This window comes from Sciurus carolinensis, chromosome 15 (assembly GCF_902686445.1).
Source record: "Sciurus carolinensis chromosome 15, mSciCar1.2, whole genome shotgun sequence".
Classification (NCBI taxonomy): Eukaryota; Metazoa; Chordata; class Mammalia; order Rodentia; family Sciuridae; genus Sciurus; species Sciurus carolinensis.
In genome coordinates, this window is record NC_062227.1 from 80,171,518 (window position 1) to 80,190,497 (window position 18,980).

The 18,980-nt window shown below is 53.0% G+C and overlaps 1 protein-coding gene across 1 annotated transcript in view; it reads right to left on the reverse strand.

Moving 5' to 3' along the window:
* Positions 1–1,474: 1,474 nt before the first annotated feature.
* Positions 1,475–18,980, reverse strand: part of Znf516 (zinc finger protein 516) — a 110,364-nt gene continuing 92,858 nt past the window's right edge. The window contains 3 exon segments of the mRNA XM_047526580.1: positions 1,475–5,408; positions 12,525–12,592; positions 13,406–13,513. Coding sequence (XP_047382536.1) covers positions 5,349–5,408; positions 12,525–12,592; positions 13,406–13,513 — 236 coding nt within the window. The 3' untranslated portion in view covers positions 1,475–5,348.

Sequence of the window (18,980 nt, forward strand, 5' to 3'; positions counted from 1 at the left end):
TTCCTCTTCCTGTAAATGAAGGCACAGAAGCGAGGGTCGTTCCCCGGCTTCCCACAGGATTCCCCTCCTTGGGTCCAGCTATGGCCTTGTGAGTCCACTGGCAGAGAGGGAAGCAGAGCTGAGGAACCCAGGGCGATCCGTGGTTCTGCTGGTGGTTCTGCTGGTCCCTGAATAGAATCCACCTGGTTTTCACAAAAGCGAGTCTGTCGTCAGTGACACATCAGCACTGCACACTGCTGACGCAGACAAGCCGCGTCACAGCGCACAGACCTGTGGATGCACTGCCGTCTTCCTCAGTGTTGTGTGCACACACCTGAGACCCAGGCCCCACCCAGGTCCTGCGTCCACGTCAGACACAGTGGGCACTCAACCGCGGTCCTCCACCCAATTCCCCACAGTGCCGGGGGCCCCTGAGCTCGCCCAGTCCTCACCCATAGGTGGCCAGGAGGCTGACAGGAGCTGCCTTCCTGGGGGAGAGCAAGGCGGCCGGTAGGCACCCCACTGCTGGGCCGAGGGTCGTCTGGGGTGTGAACACAGGGAGGTCAGTGCCCTGAGTCAGCTCCTGGGGGAAAGGACAGAGATCCAAGCCGGGTCTGACAACCACCGCCGGTGCCGTCACCTGAGTTGGCCAAGTGGCTGCTCTTAAGGAGTTTGGGTTGACGTTTCCTCATTGGTATCTCCCCCTTCCAGGAACCAGCGACCACGAGAAGGGGGCCTGGACACGCTGGTCACACACTTGGCCTGCACTGTGCGGCCGTCTGCATAATCCAGGGGCCTTTCAGAAAATCCCTCCAATGGCAACTCATCTCAGTGGAGCAGGGACATGCCGGGGGCTCCCTGCGCACAGAGGGCCCGGCACAGCCCACCCACGCTAGAACTTCCTGCCCTGGAACGTGCAGAAAGCCCCGTCCGGGTTCCCACCCGTCCCCTCCTCCGCGCACAGAGACACACACAGGCCTTCAACTCCACTCGGGCACCTTTCAAGGTTAGACCTGTCTGCCTCTGGTGGCCTGACAACCTTGCTTTTGTTCTCATCAGCGAGCCGGAGCCCCACCTTTTGGGACAAGGGTCTCACCCAGGGAGGTCGGCTCTGCATTCCCTTCGCAGCCGCTCCTGGGGCCTGCGGGCGGCAGGCAGGCACTGCAGCCCCGGTGTGCTCCAGGGGCAGAGAGGTGGGCTGGAAGGGGCGCTGGGGGAGAAGACACCAACATCTTCCCTCCAAGCGAGCGCCGTGTGCGCCTCCCCGGAGACTCGCAGTCACACACTGGTTATCCTGGATTCTCTTCAGGTGAATCACCTTTCCAACCTCCTAGAACTATTCTGCTGATGTAAATAAGGAACATTAACACTGTGGTCTGTATTCGGCCAACAGAAATAAATAAACCCAGGTCAAGACAGGCTGCTGAATGACTTAAGCCACCTTCTGAAACAGGGGAAAAGGTCTTACAAATCGCAAGAACTCCAAGATGTTTTTATTTATTTCAAATTCCAATAGAATGAATATGTTTTATCTAAATATTTTTATCACACAACTGAAACACTGAATTACTTTTTCAGAAATAGAGTTAAATACATCAATCTAGTTACAAATTCTAATATAAAGAGTACAAAATATAATGTTATAAATTGTATTTTAAAAAAAGAAATACAAATTCTATGGTCTTTTGCATTTTACTGTCTCCAAGTACAGTCAGGAAGTTGATGAAGAACAATGCTTCCCTTGGCGGGCGGCCCAGGGTGGGTCCCTCTGTGGAGGCGAGTCAGGGCTCTGGAGTGTGCGAACCTGGGCAGGCTAGGACCTCGCCACGCCGTAAGTCCTCACCTGTGATTTCTGTTTTCTTGCATAGTGAATAAAACATTCTGCAACTACAAGTCACCAAAGCTAAAAGCAGTGAAACAAACGTTGCTTCGGACACTGTCCAGGTGGGAAGGGGAAGCGCCCAGGAGCAGCCCTCTGTCCTGGGACCTCCTGGGGGCCTGGGCTGCGGTTCTGGAGGGTGTGACGAAGCCTCTGGTGCTCCCCTCCAGGCAGGCTGCGGGCACCGCCTCTGACCTGGGACAAGCCCCACTCGCTCCTCAGCTGCCCTCACTCTTCAAGAACAGGGAGCGACCAGAATCACCACCCAAGAGCCACCAGCGGAACCCAGGCCAGCCGCCTGCTCGCCCCAGAGGGCTGGAGGCCATGGGCACTCCAAGCACCCACAGAGACGCCTGGGCCTGCGCCCAGCAGGGTGGCTCAGAGGCCAGGCAGAGGACGCAGCGTGACAGCCTCAGCCCACCACATGGTCTCCCGCAGCTCCTGCGGCTGTGTCCTGGAGCACCTTACTTTAAAAAAAACCAGTGTTTTCCTTGGGTTAAAAAATAAATAAGTAAATATCGGGGGGACGTCTTAAAACATTTAATACTTTTTAGAACCAAAAAGGAAAAATCCACGTGGCTTCGAACTCTGTCTTGGTTGACGAGGGTGAAATGCACCCACCTAAGATTACAATAAGACTTTGCTGAAGGCAGGCAGGAATGTGGACAGTCACAGGGGCCAAGTCCCCAGAGAGGACAACTGGCATCTGCCCTGGGGAGGAGCTAAATGTTCATTCTTTGAATTAAGGACTACGAGTGAATAACCTGAAGGATTTTTAGAAGCTCATTCTCTGTGTGTTATGTGATTTCAAAGATGAGGAGGAGACTGAGTGGGGAAGCAGAGGGTCACGGTGAGCTGGACGCGCGAGCAGAGCCAGGAAGCAGCAAGCACGCAGGGCAGGCCAGGGGACACAGAGGAGCGGTGTGGCCTGCCGAAGCCTCTACTGTCGCACTAGACCCACACTGTAAAAACCTGTTGGGACCAAGGAGTCGGAAGGGGCAGAGGTAGTAGAGAGTTGAACAGTCAGAGGCAACTTACAGGAGCATATCGTGGGAGACCATTGTTCAGACAAAGTGAATCAAAACACAGTGGCTAAATAAATAAGAAAACATAAATCATATTAAATACTATGGTTGAAATGACATCCACAAACTCACAAACCAATACAATACTGACGATCAGCAGAAGGGAGCCAGCCCCCAGGCCCACCGCGCTGGCGGCCGAGGGGCTGGCCCGCGTGACTAGGGGAGAGCCTACTCTTGCACTCACACGCCTCATCCTGCATGCTGCTGTCCGCACGCTGCTCTCCCTGAAGCCAGACGCGGAGGCCGCGCAGCCACGGGAGCCCGGCACGCCCCTCTCCCCACCAGACCGATGGGAAGGAGGGCGAATCTGCGCTTCTCCAGGCCGCTCTGAAACAGGAAGAACGCAGACGACACCTGTGTGTCACTTTGGGTACAGAATGTCTTTTAATAACTAAAACACAGAGAACAGACAGGACCAGACTGCTAGTCCCTAAACGTCCCTGTCATCGTTTACTTTCAGCTGAGAAAACAAAAGTCAGAAAACGCAGAAATGATCACTTTGGGGAAACTATGGAAATGATCAGACATAAACCAACAGATGGGTGTTCTGACGCCTTGGGTGGACAGAGGAAAGTGCCTCTGCAACTCTGCTCCAAGTAACTTCCCAGAACCACCCGTGACGTCGCGGCACGGTATCTGTGCGGACATTCCTAAAGCACACCAACAAGACAGGTCGTTCCCGTACGTATCTGTGTAAGATTACCAGGAAAAAATAAGTAAAAAAAATAATATAGATAGATAGATATAAGCTAGCAGTTACGCTGTTTGCAAGTGTGGCAGTCACCTGAACTGTCAAGTAATTTAAACTCAGTAACAAATAGAATCCAGAGTCAAACATGAACTAACAATGACAATAAAATAATAATAATATAATAATCCAACAAATCACTAGAACAGGAAAGCACACTTCAGGGGTGTGTGTGTGTGTTTAAACAAGTCTTTGTATCAGAAGCCCATTTTCTACAAAAACTGCACTAATCCATTACTGTATTAAGTAAACTGTTGCTCTCACCAGTATTAAAGGTTAGGATAATTTCTGTACATGTAAAATTATTGCTTTTTTGAAAAATATATTTAGCATGCTCATTTTACTCCATTTTCCTGCCTTTACAAAATTTCACAATTAGAAAAAAAACTAGTAAAGCTTTTGCAAAAAATTTCACAGAACATTTTCATTCAAGGCAGCAGTAACTTTTGATAATGCATAAAATCATATGTGCAAAAATCTGAAACTTTCAGAAATATTACCATCACACATAGTGTCACGGCAATAGGAAAAGAAAATATTTATATCTGTGAAATACGATTAAGTTGCGTACACTGCATGGTCTAAGGTCCTCCGTCGTGGGCCTGAACCCCCACCACCGACCCTCGCAGTGCACCACGAGGAAGAGGTATATAGAGCGTCCCCGCCCGCACTCTGGTGACCCCCCTGGACGTAAGCCACGTTCCTCGCCCTGTGGAGGTCACCAGGCCCAAGAGGAAAGACACCTACTTGCTGGGGTGGTGCAGGGAGCGGTGGGGTGGGGGAGGGGAGCAGAAGGTTGCAGAGGCCCCCGCCCTAGTGCCCAGGGGCCCCGAACCTGCTCAGGGATTCTTCTGTCATTACTACAACAGGCCCAGACTGGGAGGCGTCGGTGGCTAGGTAACGGGTTAAGACGTGCAGCCCTCCTCTGTGAGCAGTTTGCAGAATGTAGCCCTGTTACAAAAAGGTCCTGAGATAAACAAAGAGGCCTGCCTGTCCTCGCGTCCCACTCGCTCTCCTTTCCAAAGCAGAGCGCCATGTTCCAGGGACGTGTTTCCTTTGCTGGACTCAGCAGAACAGTGGACAGAGCGAGCGCGCGGGGAAGGCGCTGGCCCGGCAGGTAAGGGGCCAGGCCTCTGAACGGCCAGAACCCCGCCGCCCGGTCTCCACAGCACCTGAACGCCGCCTCCTTCCTCTCGTGCTCACTCGTGTCGGCCCCACGAAGACAAGGAGAGGCAGCAGCACCAGCTCCACGGGCCTCAGCTCCACCTGGCCCCACGTCGCCGCGCCCCGGGCTCCTCCTCACTTCTCTGCTCCATCCAACACACAAGTATCTTTTTTCCAGTGTCTCAAACTTGTCTTGGATGTGCGGGTGCCTGGAGTCCCCACGGTGCCCGGGGCACCACGCTTGCTGAGGGCCGTGCGGCAGCGGCGCGTGTGCCATCTACACAGGCCTAGGCTGAGCATCTTCGCCTCCTAAGCATCCAGCGGGAAGAGGCCTCGCCACCAGGCTCCACTGCAGCGCCCAGGACTGAGGTGTCTGGTCGGGAGGCCTCCGGCTCTTCCTCCTGTGGTCACGGGCGCTGCGGGGAGGCAGCCAGGACGTTGGGGAGGACACTGTTGAGGGCGGCCACAGGGCACGCGGGTGCTGCAGCATGTCCTAGGTTCCCTTCCTGAGGGGCACTGTCTGCACGGTGCCTGTGTGAGCGTGGTCTCCACCCTGCACGAGAGAGAGAACAGAGCAGCTCAGTTCGGCCTTCCCGCTCCTCACCTGCTCTCTTCATACAGTCTTATCAGCTCCCAGGACAAAAACTGAGCTCCGAGAGCAAGAGGCCAGGCGGGCAGGGTCAACGAAAGTACCAGAGGCTGGGGTGGGTGCAGCGTGTGGACAGCAGTGTACCCGAAATGTGGGAAGCAGAAATCAAACCACCGATGTGCTGAAACTCCCCTAAGTGGCTAGTGAACTTCCCGCGGGGACGGAGGAAGATGGTCTAATTTTTGCACAGCAACATCATGCTGAGAGACCCCCTGGGGGCTCAGTGGGGTGTTCACCATCAGTTGGGTCCAGAAGGACCTAGTTCTGGGCATACTCACAAAGGGAAGTGGTCTCTGTTCGCTAACAAGAAAACTGGCATGCTAGCTGGGGGTCTGGCCTTGAAGACCTCCCAGGAGCATCTGTATGTAGCAAACAGACTTGTCAATGACCCCACGAAGAGGCAAGTGTGTGGATGAACAGTGTCCATGTGTCTACACTCTGTACAGACTGCAGCCCCGGCAGCACCTGCCTGCAATCGCCTTTGCACGGACCACAAAGACTTGCACTGGGCAGAGAAACAGGGACAGACAGTGAGCACCAACAGCCCCCAACAGATGAGACAGAAGAGGGGCTGGGATGCCAAACTGCAGCGCTCAGAGTTCTTAAAATGTGCATCTTAGGTCTGCAAAGCCTGGATAACCCAACAAGATGGCTAAGTTGTGTCCATGAATCCAGATGCACAGGTCCTGTTTCCTCTTTATAACAAGAGACATGTTCCCATGCCTCATTTTCAAGAGTCATTTTAGGTAACTGATCCATTGAGGCCACTGTTTTATTATTCAAAACAACACTGAAGGGTTCTTAATGAATAAAAGACAGAACCCCAGAAACGCCTGCATGAAGTGACACATTGTAACATTTTGACCACATGCAAGCTGCATTTTCCCCTCTGAGGGAAAACAGTGGCAGAGACCAAAGCAGGCTGTTAGGAATGTGGCTTTGCTTCTCTGCAGCTGTGCACTGTGGGCTTCTCGGTGATGCTGACGGACCTTTCAGGCCCTCCCGTTGCAGGGATAGACACGGACTTCTGCAACTCCGTTAGGTCTGGTTTCTACCCCCGCTCTCCACAAAGCAAGGGTATGGACCAAGGCGTGTTCCCAAAGAAGTCAAAATGCTCGGGGCACACAGGAAGCCCTCGGCCTGAGGGACAGAGACTGCATGGGACACGCAGGCATGAGCCCAGGCTCCCGACCAGAGCGCAGCAGAGCTTGCGGGTCAGGACCTCTGCACACCACACAGCCCATCAGCAGGGGCTCTTGACAAGGTGACAGTGCTGTGCATGACTTTTGGCAGCACATTATACTTAAGAGAAAGCAGAAAACAAGTCCTAAGATGCTCGTTTGGTTTTATGAATAAGAAAAATTTAAACAAATGACCTGCACTTTGAAATGTGATACATGAGGCTGAGAACCTAAAAGTGATACTGAAAACAGACTGCACTTATATTCAAATACACAAACCTACAAGATTCTCCATCTTTGCAATATAATATCCATAGCTAAAAATGAGACAAATTAGGTGGCCATTTATTTTTTCATTTCCTATTATTTTGATAATGGAATTATTACTCCAGCTTAACTATTTTACAGTAACATTTAGAATAATAAGAAATACAAGACTTCATGTTTCAGCAGTCATTCTGGTCTTTCAAAGTCCAGAACCAGCGGGATGAGGGGGTCATTTTCTTGGCTTCAGAAGGCATTTTAGTCCTTTATGTTTAAGGACAACATGATAATGATAAAGCAATTTTGCTGCAACAGTAAAAAAGTCTCCCAGTTTTATTTCTGCGTCCACAGGTCCAGAACACCTCGCCTAACCTCGGCGAGCCATTTCAGAAAGTGTAATCCCCAGTGCCTCCTGGGACTACCAGGGCCTATTCTCTGAGGCAATCTTGTGAAAGGGGAAATGCTTCTTGAAGAGCACTCCGGATGAACACTTCCTCTCACTGAGAATGTGGCTTCGGGATCAGCTAGCCCTGCAGACAGGTCCGTCTTCACCAAAAATACAACAGGCACCCAGTTGGTGAGGGTGTCCACTGGTTTGGAGGAGCTGCCCACAGTCACATGTGCCCACAAAGGAGCCGGCTCTTTGCTGCCAGCACCTAAATACGTCTAAGTCTTTCTAGTTCTTGTTTTCCTCCCCCACAATAAATTCAAAAGAATGAGAAGTGCAGGCAATAGGCACTGTAACCATGAGCTGCCTCCTGGAAACCCCATCTCTAACTCCAGAGCCCGAGCTGCCCCTTCCACACTCTGCCCATCAGTGGGATTCACGCCAGTTCTGGTGAAGTCCAGGCCTGTCACGGAGGAGGCTCACATGGGGCCACTGCAGAACAGAGACTGCTCCCAGAGAGCGACAAAGGACATTCTGTCACTTCGAAGTCCACGTGAGTGCTGGTGAGCACATGGGTTTTGGCCTGTGACTGACTACATCACCTGGAGCTCACACCTCCTGGACTATTCCACTGGAGATGCAGTGTGTTATTTAATTGTTAATTGTTAATTGTGAAAATTTTTTATAATTTTCAGTACAGAAAACACCAACACTAACACAGAAAGTTGGCAGCTGTTCTGTGGCTGGACACGCAACACCCAACAGTGGCCGTTCTCAACCAAGGGACTTGTGAGAACCACAACCAGGAGCAGGATCCATGTTGACAAAACTCTTCCCAAACTGGGTTTCCTCGTATCCTGCCCATATAAACAACTAGCAAGCAGTCTCTTACACGAGACACAAGCACACCTAGCCAGGTGGACCCTGAGAGAGCGAGGACACCGGCAGAGACCACAGGCCCCCGGGGGGTCCCAGCACCTGCTGGCGGCTGTGCAGACGTGGGCTCGTACAGACACGCGCTCTCGCGTCCCGTGCGCTCGTCAGTGACGCCGCCTGTGAGTGCTCCCGGGTTACCAGGACAGCGGCTCGTCTGCAGAACTACAGAGGAGACCTCGCCGGGTGTGCCGCACCTCTTCATTTACCTTTCGCAGTAAGTGTGCCATCACTGTCCCACAGGAAGGAAACCCAGGTGGGGTATCCAGGTAAGGCCAAAGGTGGGCATCAAGGAGAAGGGACGATACCCTAATGACTCACACCCACAGGTCCCTGGGTGGAAGTGGCTCACCTTGAATGAACTCCGTGCTGAACGCTGTCCAGCAGAAAGAGGCTCATCCACCACGGGGCATCCCCTGCCTGCTGGACATGCCCTTCTGGCTCACCAAAGGGGAGCTCAAACTTGAAAATCGCTCTGGAAAGGTCCGCCTGTTCCTCCCTCCAGGCTCTGCCTCACAGCAGCTGCTCAGTCAGAACGCTGGGCAGGGGCCTGGTCCCTTCCCTTCCCTCGTGGTTGGACCCCTGCACCCCACCTCCTCCCCAGTCTTTCCTGAATCTTCCCTTCTTTTCTCCAGCCCCCCAAATAGGCTGCCCGGTCTCTCACTGGGCTCACCCCAGGGGCCTCCGAAGGGCTGCCCAGCCCCCTGCCCAGAATCTCCACAAGTCCAGTCCCAAGGCTGGATCTGCAGTCGCCAGCCCTTAGCCTCCAGCTTCCAGGACAAGCACTCTGTGTCCCGGTGTGGAGCCTTGTCCCTCACTTCTGCCCGCCTGCTCCGATGTGCCCTCCTCCAGCCAGGCTCGCTGAGCAGACAGCTCCTACCACAGACCCTGCTCTTCCATTTCAGGTCTTTCCACGTTCCTGGCTCTCCTCTGGGAACGTCCACCCTCCACCCCAGCATGACCTTGCTGTTTCAAGGCAATGCACCTGAGACCTTGTCTAAACCTCCTGCAGGAACTTAAGAAGTGCCAAACAGGAAAAGCATTGGCCGCAGGTTGGCTGCTGTGGATACCTGGTAAGCACTGTTCATGGGGAAAGAGAGGATGACCAGAAAACTCAATTTGCAAGTGCTGTTTCAACTGGGCAATTCAGCATCTACTACGTACACACAAAAACATGCGTCACCTTGTGTCACAGCACATGATCTCTACATGAATACACAGCATCATGTGATCCAAAAGAAAACCCCTGTGATCTACAGTCCATAAGCTGCAAGAAAAGAATTTGATCTAAATATTAATTAATGTTAGTAAAGTACTCTAAACCTAAAAAAGGAAACGGTCAATAAGTATAATGAAGCATATTCTACACATAAATAGCTACCAAAATGTCATGGACGTCCATGATATATCCTTTATCTAACACTGCAGCTGTGATTTCTATAAATAATGAGAACGCAGAGTAGAAAGAAGAACCCTCACATTTAAACCTCCACCTATTATTGATGTGCTTTCCAATTATTCTGGCCCACAAGTCTCTATGGGACTTCTTAGAGACACATTTCCAAAGTATCTTAAGGAAAATGGAACAGACACAGAATACTCAGCAATGGATCAACAAAAGTACTGTCAAGGTGAGGAAAGACAAGAGGCACCACAAAAGGCCATGACCTCGAGTACAGGTCAACCCAACTGGCTGGCACAGAGAGGCATGCTAATTGAGCTCGGACTTCATGCCAAAGGCTGTGGTTCAAATGGAAAGCAAGCTGACTGGCAGGGGTCACAGCCCAGAGCTAATGCAATGACCGGGACGTAATCCACACTAACCAAGGCCACGGCACACAGTATCCGTAAACCTGATACCAACGAGGTAAGCAGCAGTAAGTATTAACTAACAGCAGGTGAGTTCACAAAGACAACAGTATAAAGACTTCTATCAGAATCAAGCAGGAGTAACAAATTCTGGGCATAACTATACATAACACAGAAACAATTTAAACTACAATCCAGTGATCTGCACTTTTGACCTACTTCCATTATGGAAGTTCTTAAAGAGGCAGAAAACAGCCAAGCATGGTGGCTCATGCCAATAATTCCAGCAACTGGGCAGCTGAAGCAGGAGGATCGAAAGTCTGAGGCCAGCCTCAGCAATTCAGGGAGACCCTGTTCAAAAAAAAAAAAGAAAAACAATAGGACTAGGGATGTGGCTCAGCGGTAAAGCCCTTCAGGTCCAATCCCCAGTGCAAACAAACAGGCAGAATTCCCAGGCAGCAAGTCAATGGAAACATGTTCTGAAGAATTTCACTGGGCTGTCCCTAGATCTATCTGCCTCAGGCTCTCCACCCTCTCAAACTTATCAAGAGCCAGGTTGGGTCAGGGCTATAGTTCAGCGGCAGAGTGCGTGCTTGGCACGTGTGAGGCCCTGGGCTTCGTCCTTAGCACCAAAAAAAAAAAAAAAAAGGGAAGGAAGAAGAAAGAAAGAAAGAAAAGAAAGCCATGTTGAGTCCGGTGGATTCAGGGGACAGTCTGTGTAAGCAGGCCACTCTGGATTATTCCTGCTGTGAGCACAGCATGTCAGTTTCTGACTGCATGACCACAAACACGGTGCAGTGGTTATTCTGTGGCAAGAGGCATTTATTTGTTAAAAGGACAGTGCTACTCATCCAAGTTGCAGCCACATGTATTTGGAAATCTTAACTCAGTGAGAAGTCATATTTATTCCATCCACTGTCGTAGCATCATGAAATTACGCTTTGTAGTCACAACTACAGGTTCCACTGAGAAGCCACTGATAAGAAACTGCCCCAAATGGCGTCGTGTCACTGACACCTGAAGTACAGACCTTGAGCAACAGACAGCATTCCAACAGAAGCGAGAATCAACACAGCCCTCGATGGCCAGCACTGGCCCCGAGCCCAGCCCCTTGGTTAGCCAGCAGCAGCCCTGATGGAGCCAATGAGTGAAATGAACCAGAAGAACTTGGCCTTCCCTGAAGTCCCCCTGGTCATGGGATTCATGGGCTCCCTGGGGTCTCGATCACGTCAGAGCATGCTCTCCTGATCCCACCTCTGATGGGGCTTGGGACATTTCCTCTGGACCACAGGACAGAGTCTGCAGCTAGAGACTTCGGGGGCAACTATCGGAGGGCGGGAATGTCACGTAGAGAATGCACATGCGCGAACGAGACAAGGGGAGGCAGAAAGGAGACAGGAGCCCTGAGAGTACCTGCTCTGCCTCCCGGGGGTAACAGGAACTCGGGGAATGCGCCAGTACCTTGGAGCAACCCCAGGAACCAGGTCACACAGGGCCCTGCCATTTATGCACACACCCACTGGCCCCTGTGTGAGAGTCACGAGCCAGCAGCAGCATACAGGTGCACACAGGTGCACATAAACAGGTGCATGCATGGGGTGCACACACAGGGGCACACCCAGGTGTGCATGCACACACAGGTACTCACAGGTACACACAGGTGCACACGGGCACACACACAAACAGGTGCATGCATGGGGTGCACACACAGGGGCACACCCAGGTGTGCATGCATACAGAGGTACACACAGGTACACACAGGTGCACACGGGCACACACACATGGGCATGCACACAAGTGCACACACAGGGGCACACATGCAGATGGGTACACACACTCAGGCAACACACAGAGGCACAAATGAGTGCACACACACTCGGCACATGCACGCACATGGGTGCACACGGGCACACATACATGAGTGCACACACACTCGGGCACATGCATGCACATGGGTGCACACACACATGGGCACACACGCACAGGGTCGCACACACAGGTATCCTAACACACCACCACCATACCAAGCAGTGCCCATAGCACAAGCAGCGAGGCACATGCCCTGCAACACCACGCGCACCACACTGGGCACAAATGCTCCCTACGGAGGAGCACAGACATTTTCAAAGGAGGCTGGATGTGATTCATTCTAAAGCGAACTCAGACTCCAACCACTTGGGAAGAACAACATGAATTTCTAGTGCTGTCCATCAGCCCCAGTCTCGACCAATCCCATCACCCCAGCACCACGGCCGCCCAGCCCTGTGCCCTGACCTCTTGATGCTCGCCCATCACCTGGGCCCTGCCTGAAGTGGGCCCTCAATCGAGGCGAGCGGAATCATCACTCCCTCCTGAAACAGCCTGGGAGCTTTGGTGCAAGTGTCGCGCTGAGCACTCTCCAGTGCCATGCTGAAACCCAGACGCCCGATTGTGAGTAGGACCTACTTGTTTGGGAGCATCCGTGGAGGCGGCGTGAACTTCAGAACCTCGGGGACCGTCACACTCAAACACCACTGTGGGAACAAGGTTTCTGTTAGAGGCTGGGCAAGCTTCCTGAGCACACACCGACTAGTCCTTAGGGATCCAGCACTCACAAAAGACACCAGCGCCTAGCCTTGGGCGGAAAACACCAACTTACTGCAACACTTACAGCAAGAGACTGTGATAATGGCTGCCTGGGGCCACTGCCCTCTTTAATTCAGACTCTGCTACAGAAGAAAGCACTCACTGACAATGTTCATTACCAGCACGTGTGTGAAGGGACCCTCCTCCTGCGTTATTTAACATCTGGCCCACGTCCCTTTGCATGAGGCTGGCTTATGTGTGTGCCCTTTTCCATCCTGATGAAGCACACCCCCATCTCTCTAATGTGTCTGCCCTGTCTTGACACTGTCTGCTGCCCCGTCGGGTCTCCAGCAAGCTCTCCACAGAGGGTTGAGGGCTCTGCAGGACACTACTGGCCATCCAGAGGACTCTAGGCCTATCCACAGTCCAGCCATGTCTGGCCACGGCTGGCCCGGTGTTGGGTTGGAAGGGCATTCTGATTTCCATTTGTGCTGGGGGCAACGTAATTCATTAGCATATCACTTCTGAAGCATCTTCTCTAATTAAAAAAGAACATTTGTAAACAGACTTATCTCACGTCAAACCGCATTCAGCTTGGGATGCAAAAAAAAAAAAAAAAAAAAGGAAGAAAAAATAAGAAACCCCTTGAGGTGAAAGAGGAGCACGCGCCTGCAGAGGCTGAGCCCTCCACACGCACACGGTGGACAGGCTCTCGACTGGTGGACGTGCTCCCACACCATGCTTCCCTGGGGCTGCAATACCTGTGTGCGCCCGCACGTGGGCCCTGAGGTGGCTTGGCTGGTGGAAGCTCTTCCCGCACTGGACGCACACGAAGTCTCCCGGGCGCGCCTGTGTCCGCAGTGTCCCTGCTGTGGCGTGGCGTGGCGAGGCACAGCACATTTGGTGTGGTTGGCATGGAGGTGAGGCATGGGGAGGGCAGAAAAGGGGGAGAGGAAACATCATTAGTCTGTCGAGCACGGCAGCGCGGGGCTACCTCCAGGCCCTGGTGACGACGGCCGGCCTTCATCTCAGCTCAGCCTTCAGACCCGGCATGCTCAGGACCGCAGCAGGAATTACAGGGAACTCAGAACCACTCCCAGGACAGGACGGGGACCAGGAGGCACCGTGAGCTGTGGTGGGCACGTGGCTCCGAGCAGCTGGACCCATGGCCAGGTCAGCACTCAGCTCACCAAGCAGCACATCTGTCGGGCAAATCAGAGTGACATGGGTGTGACAGAGATGATGCGTGTAGACAACAGGAAGTGACCAGGACCAGAGCCCAGCAGTGCCCCTGGCTCCTGCCCGAGTGAGCCCAGCCATTAGCAGCCATGCCCTCTGACTCTCCTTTCTACCTGCCCCTGTAGAGAGGGGACAAGAGGGACCCCCCAAGCTGGCAGCCAGAGGCAGACATACTGGGCCCAGGAGCCACGGTGAAAGGCGCCAACACCGGCCTTCCCAGGAGACCACTGACTCCCCGGGCTTCGTGATTCCTTCAGAGCCAAAGGACTCAGCTGGCTTTGGACAGGGACAGGAGTCTGCTCTCTGCACCTGTCCTGCCTCTGCTCTGGGTGCAGAGAGCCTGCTTTCCATGGAACGGTAGCTCCAAAGCATCTCCCGGTCTGCCTCTGCCAAGCTGATGGGAACGCAGCTCAGAGGAGGGGGAATACTAACTAGAGAAAGTCATGCCTGGAGCAATAAATTCTTAAAAGGACGTGTCATTTAGCTGAGTGTTTCTGCCTTCAAGTCTGACGTCTGAATACGAGAGCTAATGCAGAGGAAGACAAGGACCCACGGTCAAGTGGGATGAAAGGCCGTGCTTAGCCTGCTTTTCCTGCCCTAATTCACAGTGGCTCTGTAGACAAACCAGCTCAGAGTCACCTGATGTTACATAACACTGGGGAGACCGAAGGGAGGGCATGGGCGGCGCCGCAGGCCTTCTCCAACCTCTTATTTTGATGAACCAAGAGAAAGATTCTTAGAGAAATCTGAGAACTCGCCCGTGAAGCTCGAGATTTCCCTCTGCCTTGCTCATCAGGAACAGAGACAGCACGGGGAGAGAACTTCTACCGGTACTTGTCTCGGCAGCCGGAGGCCACTGCCCAGCGGGGACGGATGCTCACTCATGGCAGAACCTGAGTGGCGGTTCTGGCGGGGACCACCTGGGAGTCCTGGGAACCCGGGATGCGCTGCTTCCCAGCTCCGTTTCTAAGGCTTTTGGTCTGGGCGGCAGTTTGGTTCGGTGGATATAACCCCCAAAACAGAGGCAGCCAAAGCAAAAATGCACAGATGGGATTGCATCTAACTAGAAACGCAGAAGCGAGCCAGGGAAATGAGGGAGGCGGCAGCCCGGGAGCGGAGGAAGGTGCGGGTGTGCATCTGCAGAGCGCTCGTGCCTGACACACACAAACTCATGCTTGTTTGTTTGTTTGTTTGTTTGTTTCCAATGCTGGGAGCAAACTCAGGGCCGGTGTGTGCTGGCCAGGTGCTCTGCCACTGAGCCGCATGCCCGGCCCCGAGGAAGCTTCCCGTCGCCCGACAGGCCTGACGCTCACAGCCAGGGTTCTCGGACCCCACACCCGTGCGAGCCCCTCGGCCTGTGGGTAGCCGACTGATGCCAGCTGCTCAGGAGTGCCTGACCTTCCCCTCGCTCCCGACCAGGAGAGCTGGACCAGCGACGACTGCACTCCCCACTCAGCTTCCCCATCAGCACCCTGCAGGCGGCTGAGCTCCTGGGAAACCACCCCTGATGAGCACCCGGGTCCTCTGGGTTTTCCCTGGAACAGTCTGGATGACATCTAAGGGAGGATCGTGCTATGAGCTGCACAGCACACCTGCTGGTGAGGAGCCCCAAGTCCTTTGTGTCCAACATTCATGACGCCCAGAAAAGGTGACATCATTATTTTCTATATTTTAAATGGAAATTATTTCTTACCCAAACCAACAACAGAAAAATCAGCGCTTCTACAGCCCACCTGGAATTTCCTGGAATACGCACGTGCGCATGAGTGCGCCGGCCACTGATCTGCCTTCCCAGAACACCTTCTCTTCACTCCTAAAGAAGGGGGCTTGTCCTTCGCGGACACCAAAACTATGCGAGGGCTACGCCAAAATTCCGAGCTCATCCAAAAGGCCATCAACTTCATCTGAATGGAAGACTGGCAGGTGAGCCAACAGTTTGGACATGCTGACCTCGAAACTGCAGGTGTATGAAGAATGTGCCCTTGAAGCGAAGGAAAGGCCCAGGCGGGCCTCAGGACACGCAGCCGCATCCCGGGGCTCCGGTCACAGGGACCATGCCACCAAGGGGAGACAGGAGATCAGGACATCTCCACACACAGAGATGGAACTGCTCAGGAAGCACACACAATCGTCATGCTAATGCATCCTTGGTATGAGAAGTTTTTCTAAAGATACAAGAAGACCTTACATGTTATTTTATCTAGAATCATCTCATTTCATTACCTTCAAATTTCTATTCTGAAATCCACATTATCATGCGACACAGGCGGGCCTCTTGGCCTGGAGAGACGCACGTGGCTCGTTATCTTACTACTGCTGTATCAATAAATCACTACACTGCACTCATGCTTCCTGACTCGGTGGTCACACTGCAGCAGACCTCAGAAAAGGCAGCGGCTTTTACACCTCCTGCTCCCTAGAAGACGAGGACAGGCGCTTCTCTCTGTGCTCGGGCTTCCAGAGGACTCGTTCCTACAGAAGCATCACCCAGGGAAACCCGTGCAGGGAACACCTCTGAGAAGCAGCCTCCTAATGCCAGAGAAGAATGCGATGGCCCAGGGGCACCGCGGCACATCCTCTGCACACGTGACCCCCACTGGCAGGCCCACCACGGCCCTCGGCGGCCTAACACACAGCAGGCAGCGTCTGTCCTTTCAGATGCCAGGGTGCACTTCTGCCTGCCCCGCCTGCCAGGTGCTGCCAGAGTTGGCATCCAGTGGCCCCCTGCAGGGAAGCCGTGAGCATACATCTGCAGCAGACACCAACGAGGAGACACCCAGCAAATCATCAGGAGACGGAGGAAGACTCTGAAAGCACTGGTACACCCAGGCTGTACATCGGGAGGACTCGCTGACTAGGAATGAACAAAATCACGTGGATACGACCCAAACCACCCAGACCCACACGCCACCTCCACCCACTTCCATCAGAGGCCTCGCTCCTGAGCAGAAGCAGGTGGGAAGCAAACCTCAGGTGTTTTCAGTGCTAGGTGGCAGGTCCGTAATGCGCCTGCTCTGGCTGACTGCACCTGAGGCCCCCACGACAGACACAGAGCTCCAGTGGGAAGCGTCCACACCCTGCTCACCTCTCAAGGGCACCAAGTCTGCCACGCTGCCTTCTGGCCATGGCACATTATGAGCTTTAGAAACTGTTAACAAGGAGAAACCAAAGGCCCAGCTCGGGGGAGAGCAGGAATAGCAGGCTCAAGGAAAAATGGGAGTGGGCCAAGGGCACAGAGGACTGTCACGGGAGCCCAGCTCAGCTTGTGAGCAACCCAGGGACGCATGGCCCCACTGGAAGCACCAGAGCTCAAGTCACTGGGGTGGCGAGTCCTTCCACTGGGCATTTGACTGAAACTGGTCCGCACCTAGCAGCAAGAGATCAGAGACCTGGGTGAGCTCATCTCCGCTCCTTCTCCAAATGTGGGAGCTAGAATCCTAAAAATGCACATATTAATAAGTGTATTTAAGATCTAAAAGTCTAAACCACTTCTCCTTAAGAAACCCAATCATTTCAGAGGTTCAGGAGGCTGAGAAAGGAGGACTGTGAATTCAAAGCCAGCCTCGGCAATTTGGCATGGCCCTAAGCAACTTAGTGAGACACTGTCTCAAAATAAAAAATAAAAGAGGGCTGGTAATGTGGCTCACTAGTTAAGTACTCTGGGTTCAATCTTCAGTACCAAAAAAAGAAAACAACAACAACAACAACAAAAATCGGGGAGAACTTGAGGACCATAAACTTGCAGACTTAGTCCTGCAGTTCAATGTGCACATTAGAAGAATAAATAATCTGAGAACACACTTGCTCTATGGACTAGTAAGTATTTCGCACATTGCAAAGATAAATATTTAAGCTCTCTCATTAAAAAAAAAAGTCCTTAAAACCATTTTTCTTTAAACTTTTTAAGGAAAACATTTGAGGTCACTCACACTTCAAATTCTGTCATCTGAAGACCTCAAACCTTAACTTAGAATTCCACTTCTGTAAGAGCAGGAGGTCCTTCCCTGGCCCGAGCACCAGGGCCTTCTAACAGGAGGGCCTGCCCTGCCCGCCCCGGAGCTCGCCTAGTTCAACGACTTACATGAGGAGTCTGGCTCGCTAAGTGGAAGTCCTTGAGACAGACCGACACCCAACTCTGCAGGGAAGGACCAGGACAGGGTGAGCGGCTGCCGAGACCTGCGTACCAGCAAGGTGGCCCTCTCACCTGTCCGGAAGCTTCTCCTCTGTAGGTTCTGAGGAAACACACCCTCAAAACCAAGGGTGGCCTCCCACCCAGGGCCAGCCACAGCTGTCACTGCCCTGACAGCAGCCATCTGCAAGACCACACAAGACTGACCTCTCACCTAACTGCACCTGCAAAGGGATGGCGCTGGGCCCGGCCCTGCTGGAAGGACCCTGTGTGCCAGGGGTCTCAGTCCCCTCTGGAGGGTCAGACAGGCACAGCTGCCCTCTCCCAGGCTTTCCCTGCAGACCCACAGAAGTGGCCAAGGTGTGGGACTTTTCCCCTGGAGGAGGACCACTCCACTGCAGGAAGCACACCTGGATCTGGGAGCGCACTGACCCATGCACGGGCACCTGGCAGGTGAGCCCACATGCCTGCCAGCACCCATGCCCCCTCGCACGGCCATGCCACGGACTGGGAGGCCTCTCAGTCGGTAAAGATCGCCAGGCACAGGGCCACGGCCCCTACGGTGCTTCCGACTTCCAGGAACCTGAGGCACTGGATGCAAAAGGTCATTTCAAATGCTGACCTACTTTAAGAGACTGCAGGTCCAGACAGGCGTTCTGCTGGGAGAAGCACGGCGCCTCCCGGGTAACCAACTGAGAGCGCCACAGAGGCTTCACGCGCTTTCTCTTTTAATAGGGTCTAGATTTCCCAGTGTTCTGGATGTTAAGCGAGAGTGACCTTTGATTTACATTCAAGAACAAGAGTTTCTATCCAATGGGGCATGAGGAAAGTCTAATCTGAAAATCCAAAATCTGAAATGCTCCAATATTCAAATGTTTTGAGTACTCACATGATCCTACAAGTAGAAAATTCTACACTTGACTCCTGACGGGTCAACGTACACAAACCTCGTTCCATGTACAAACTCA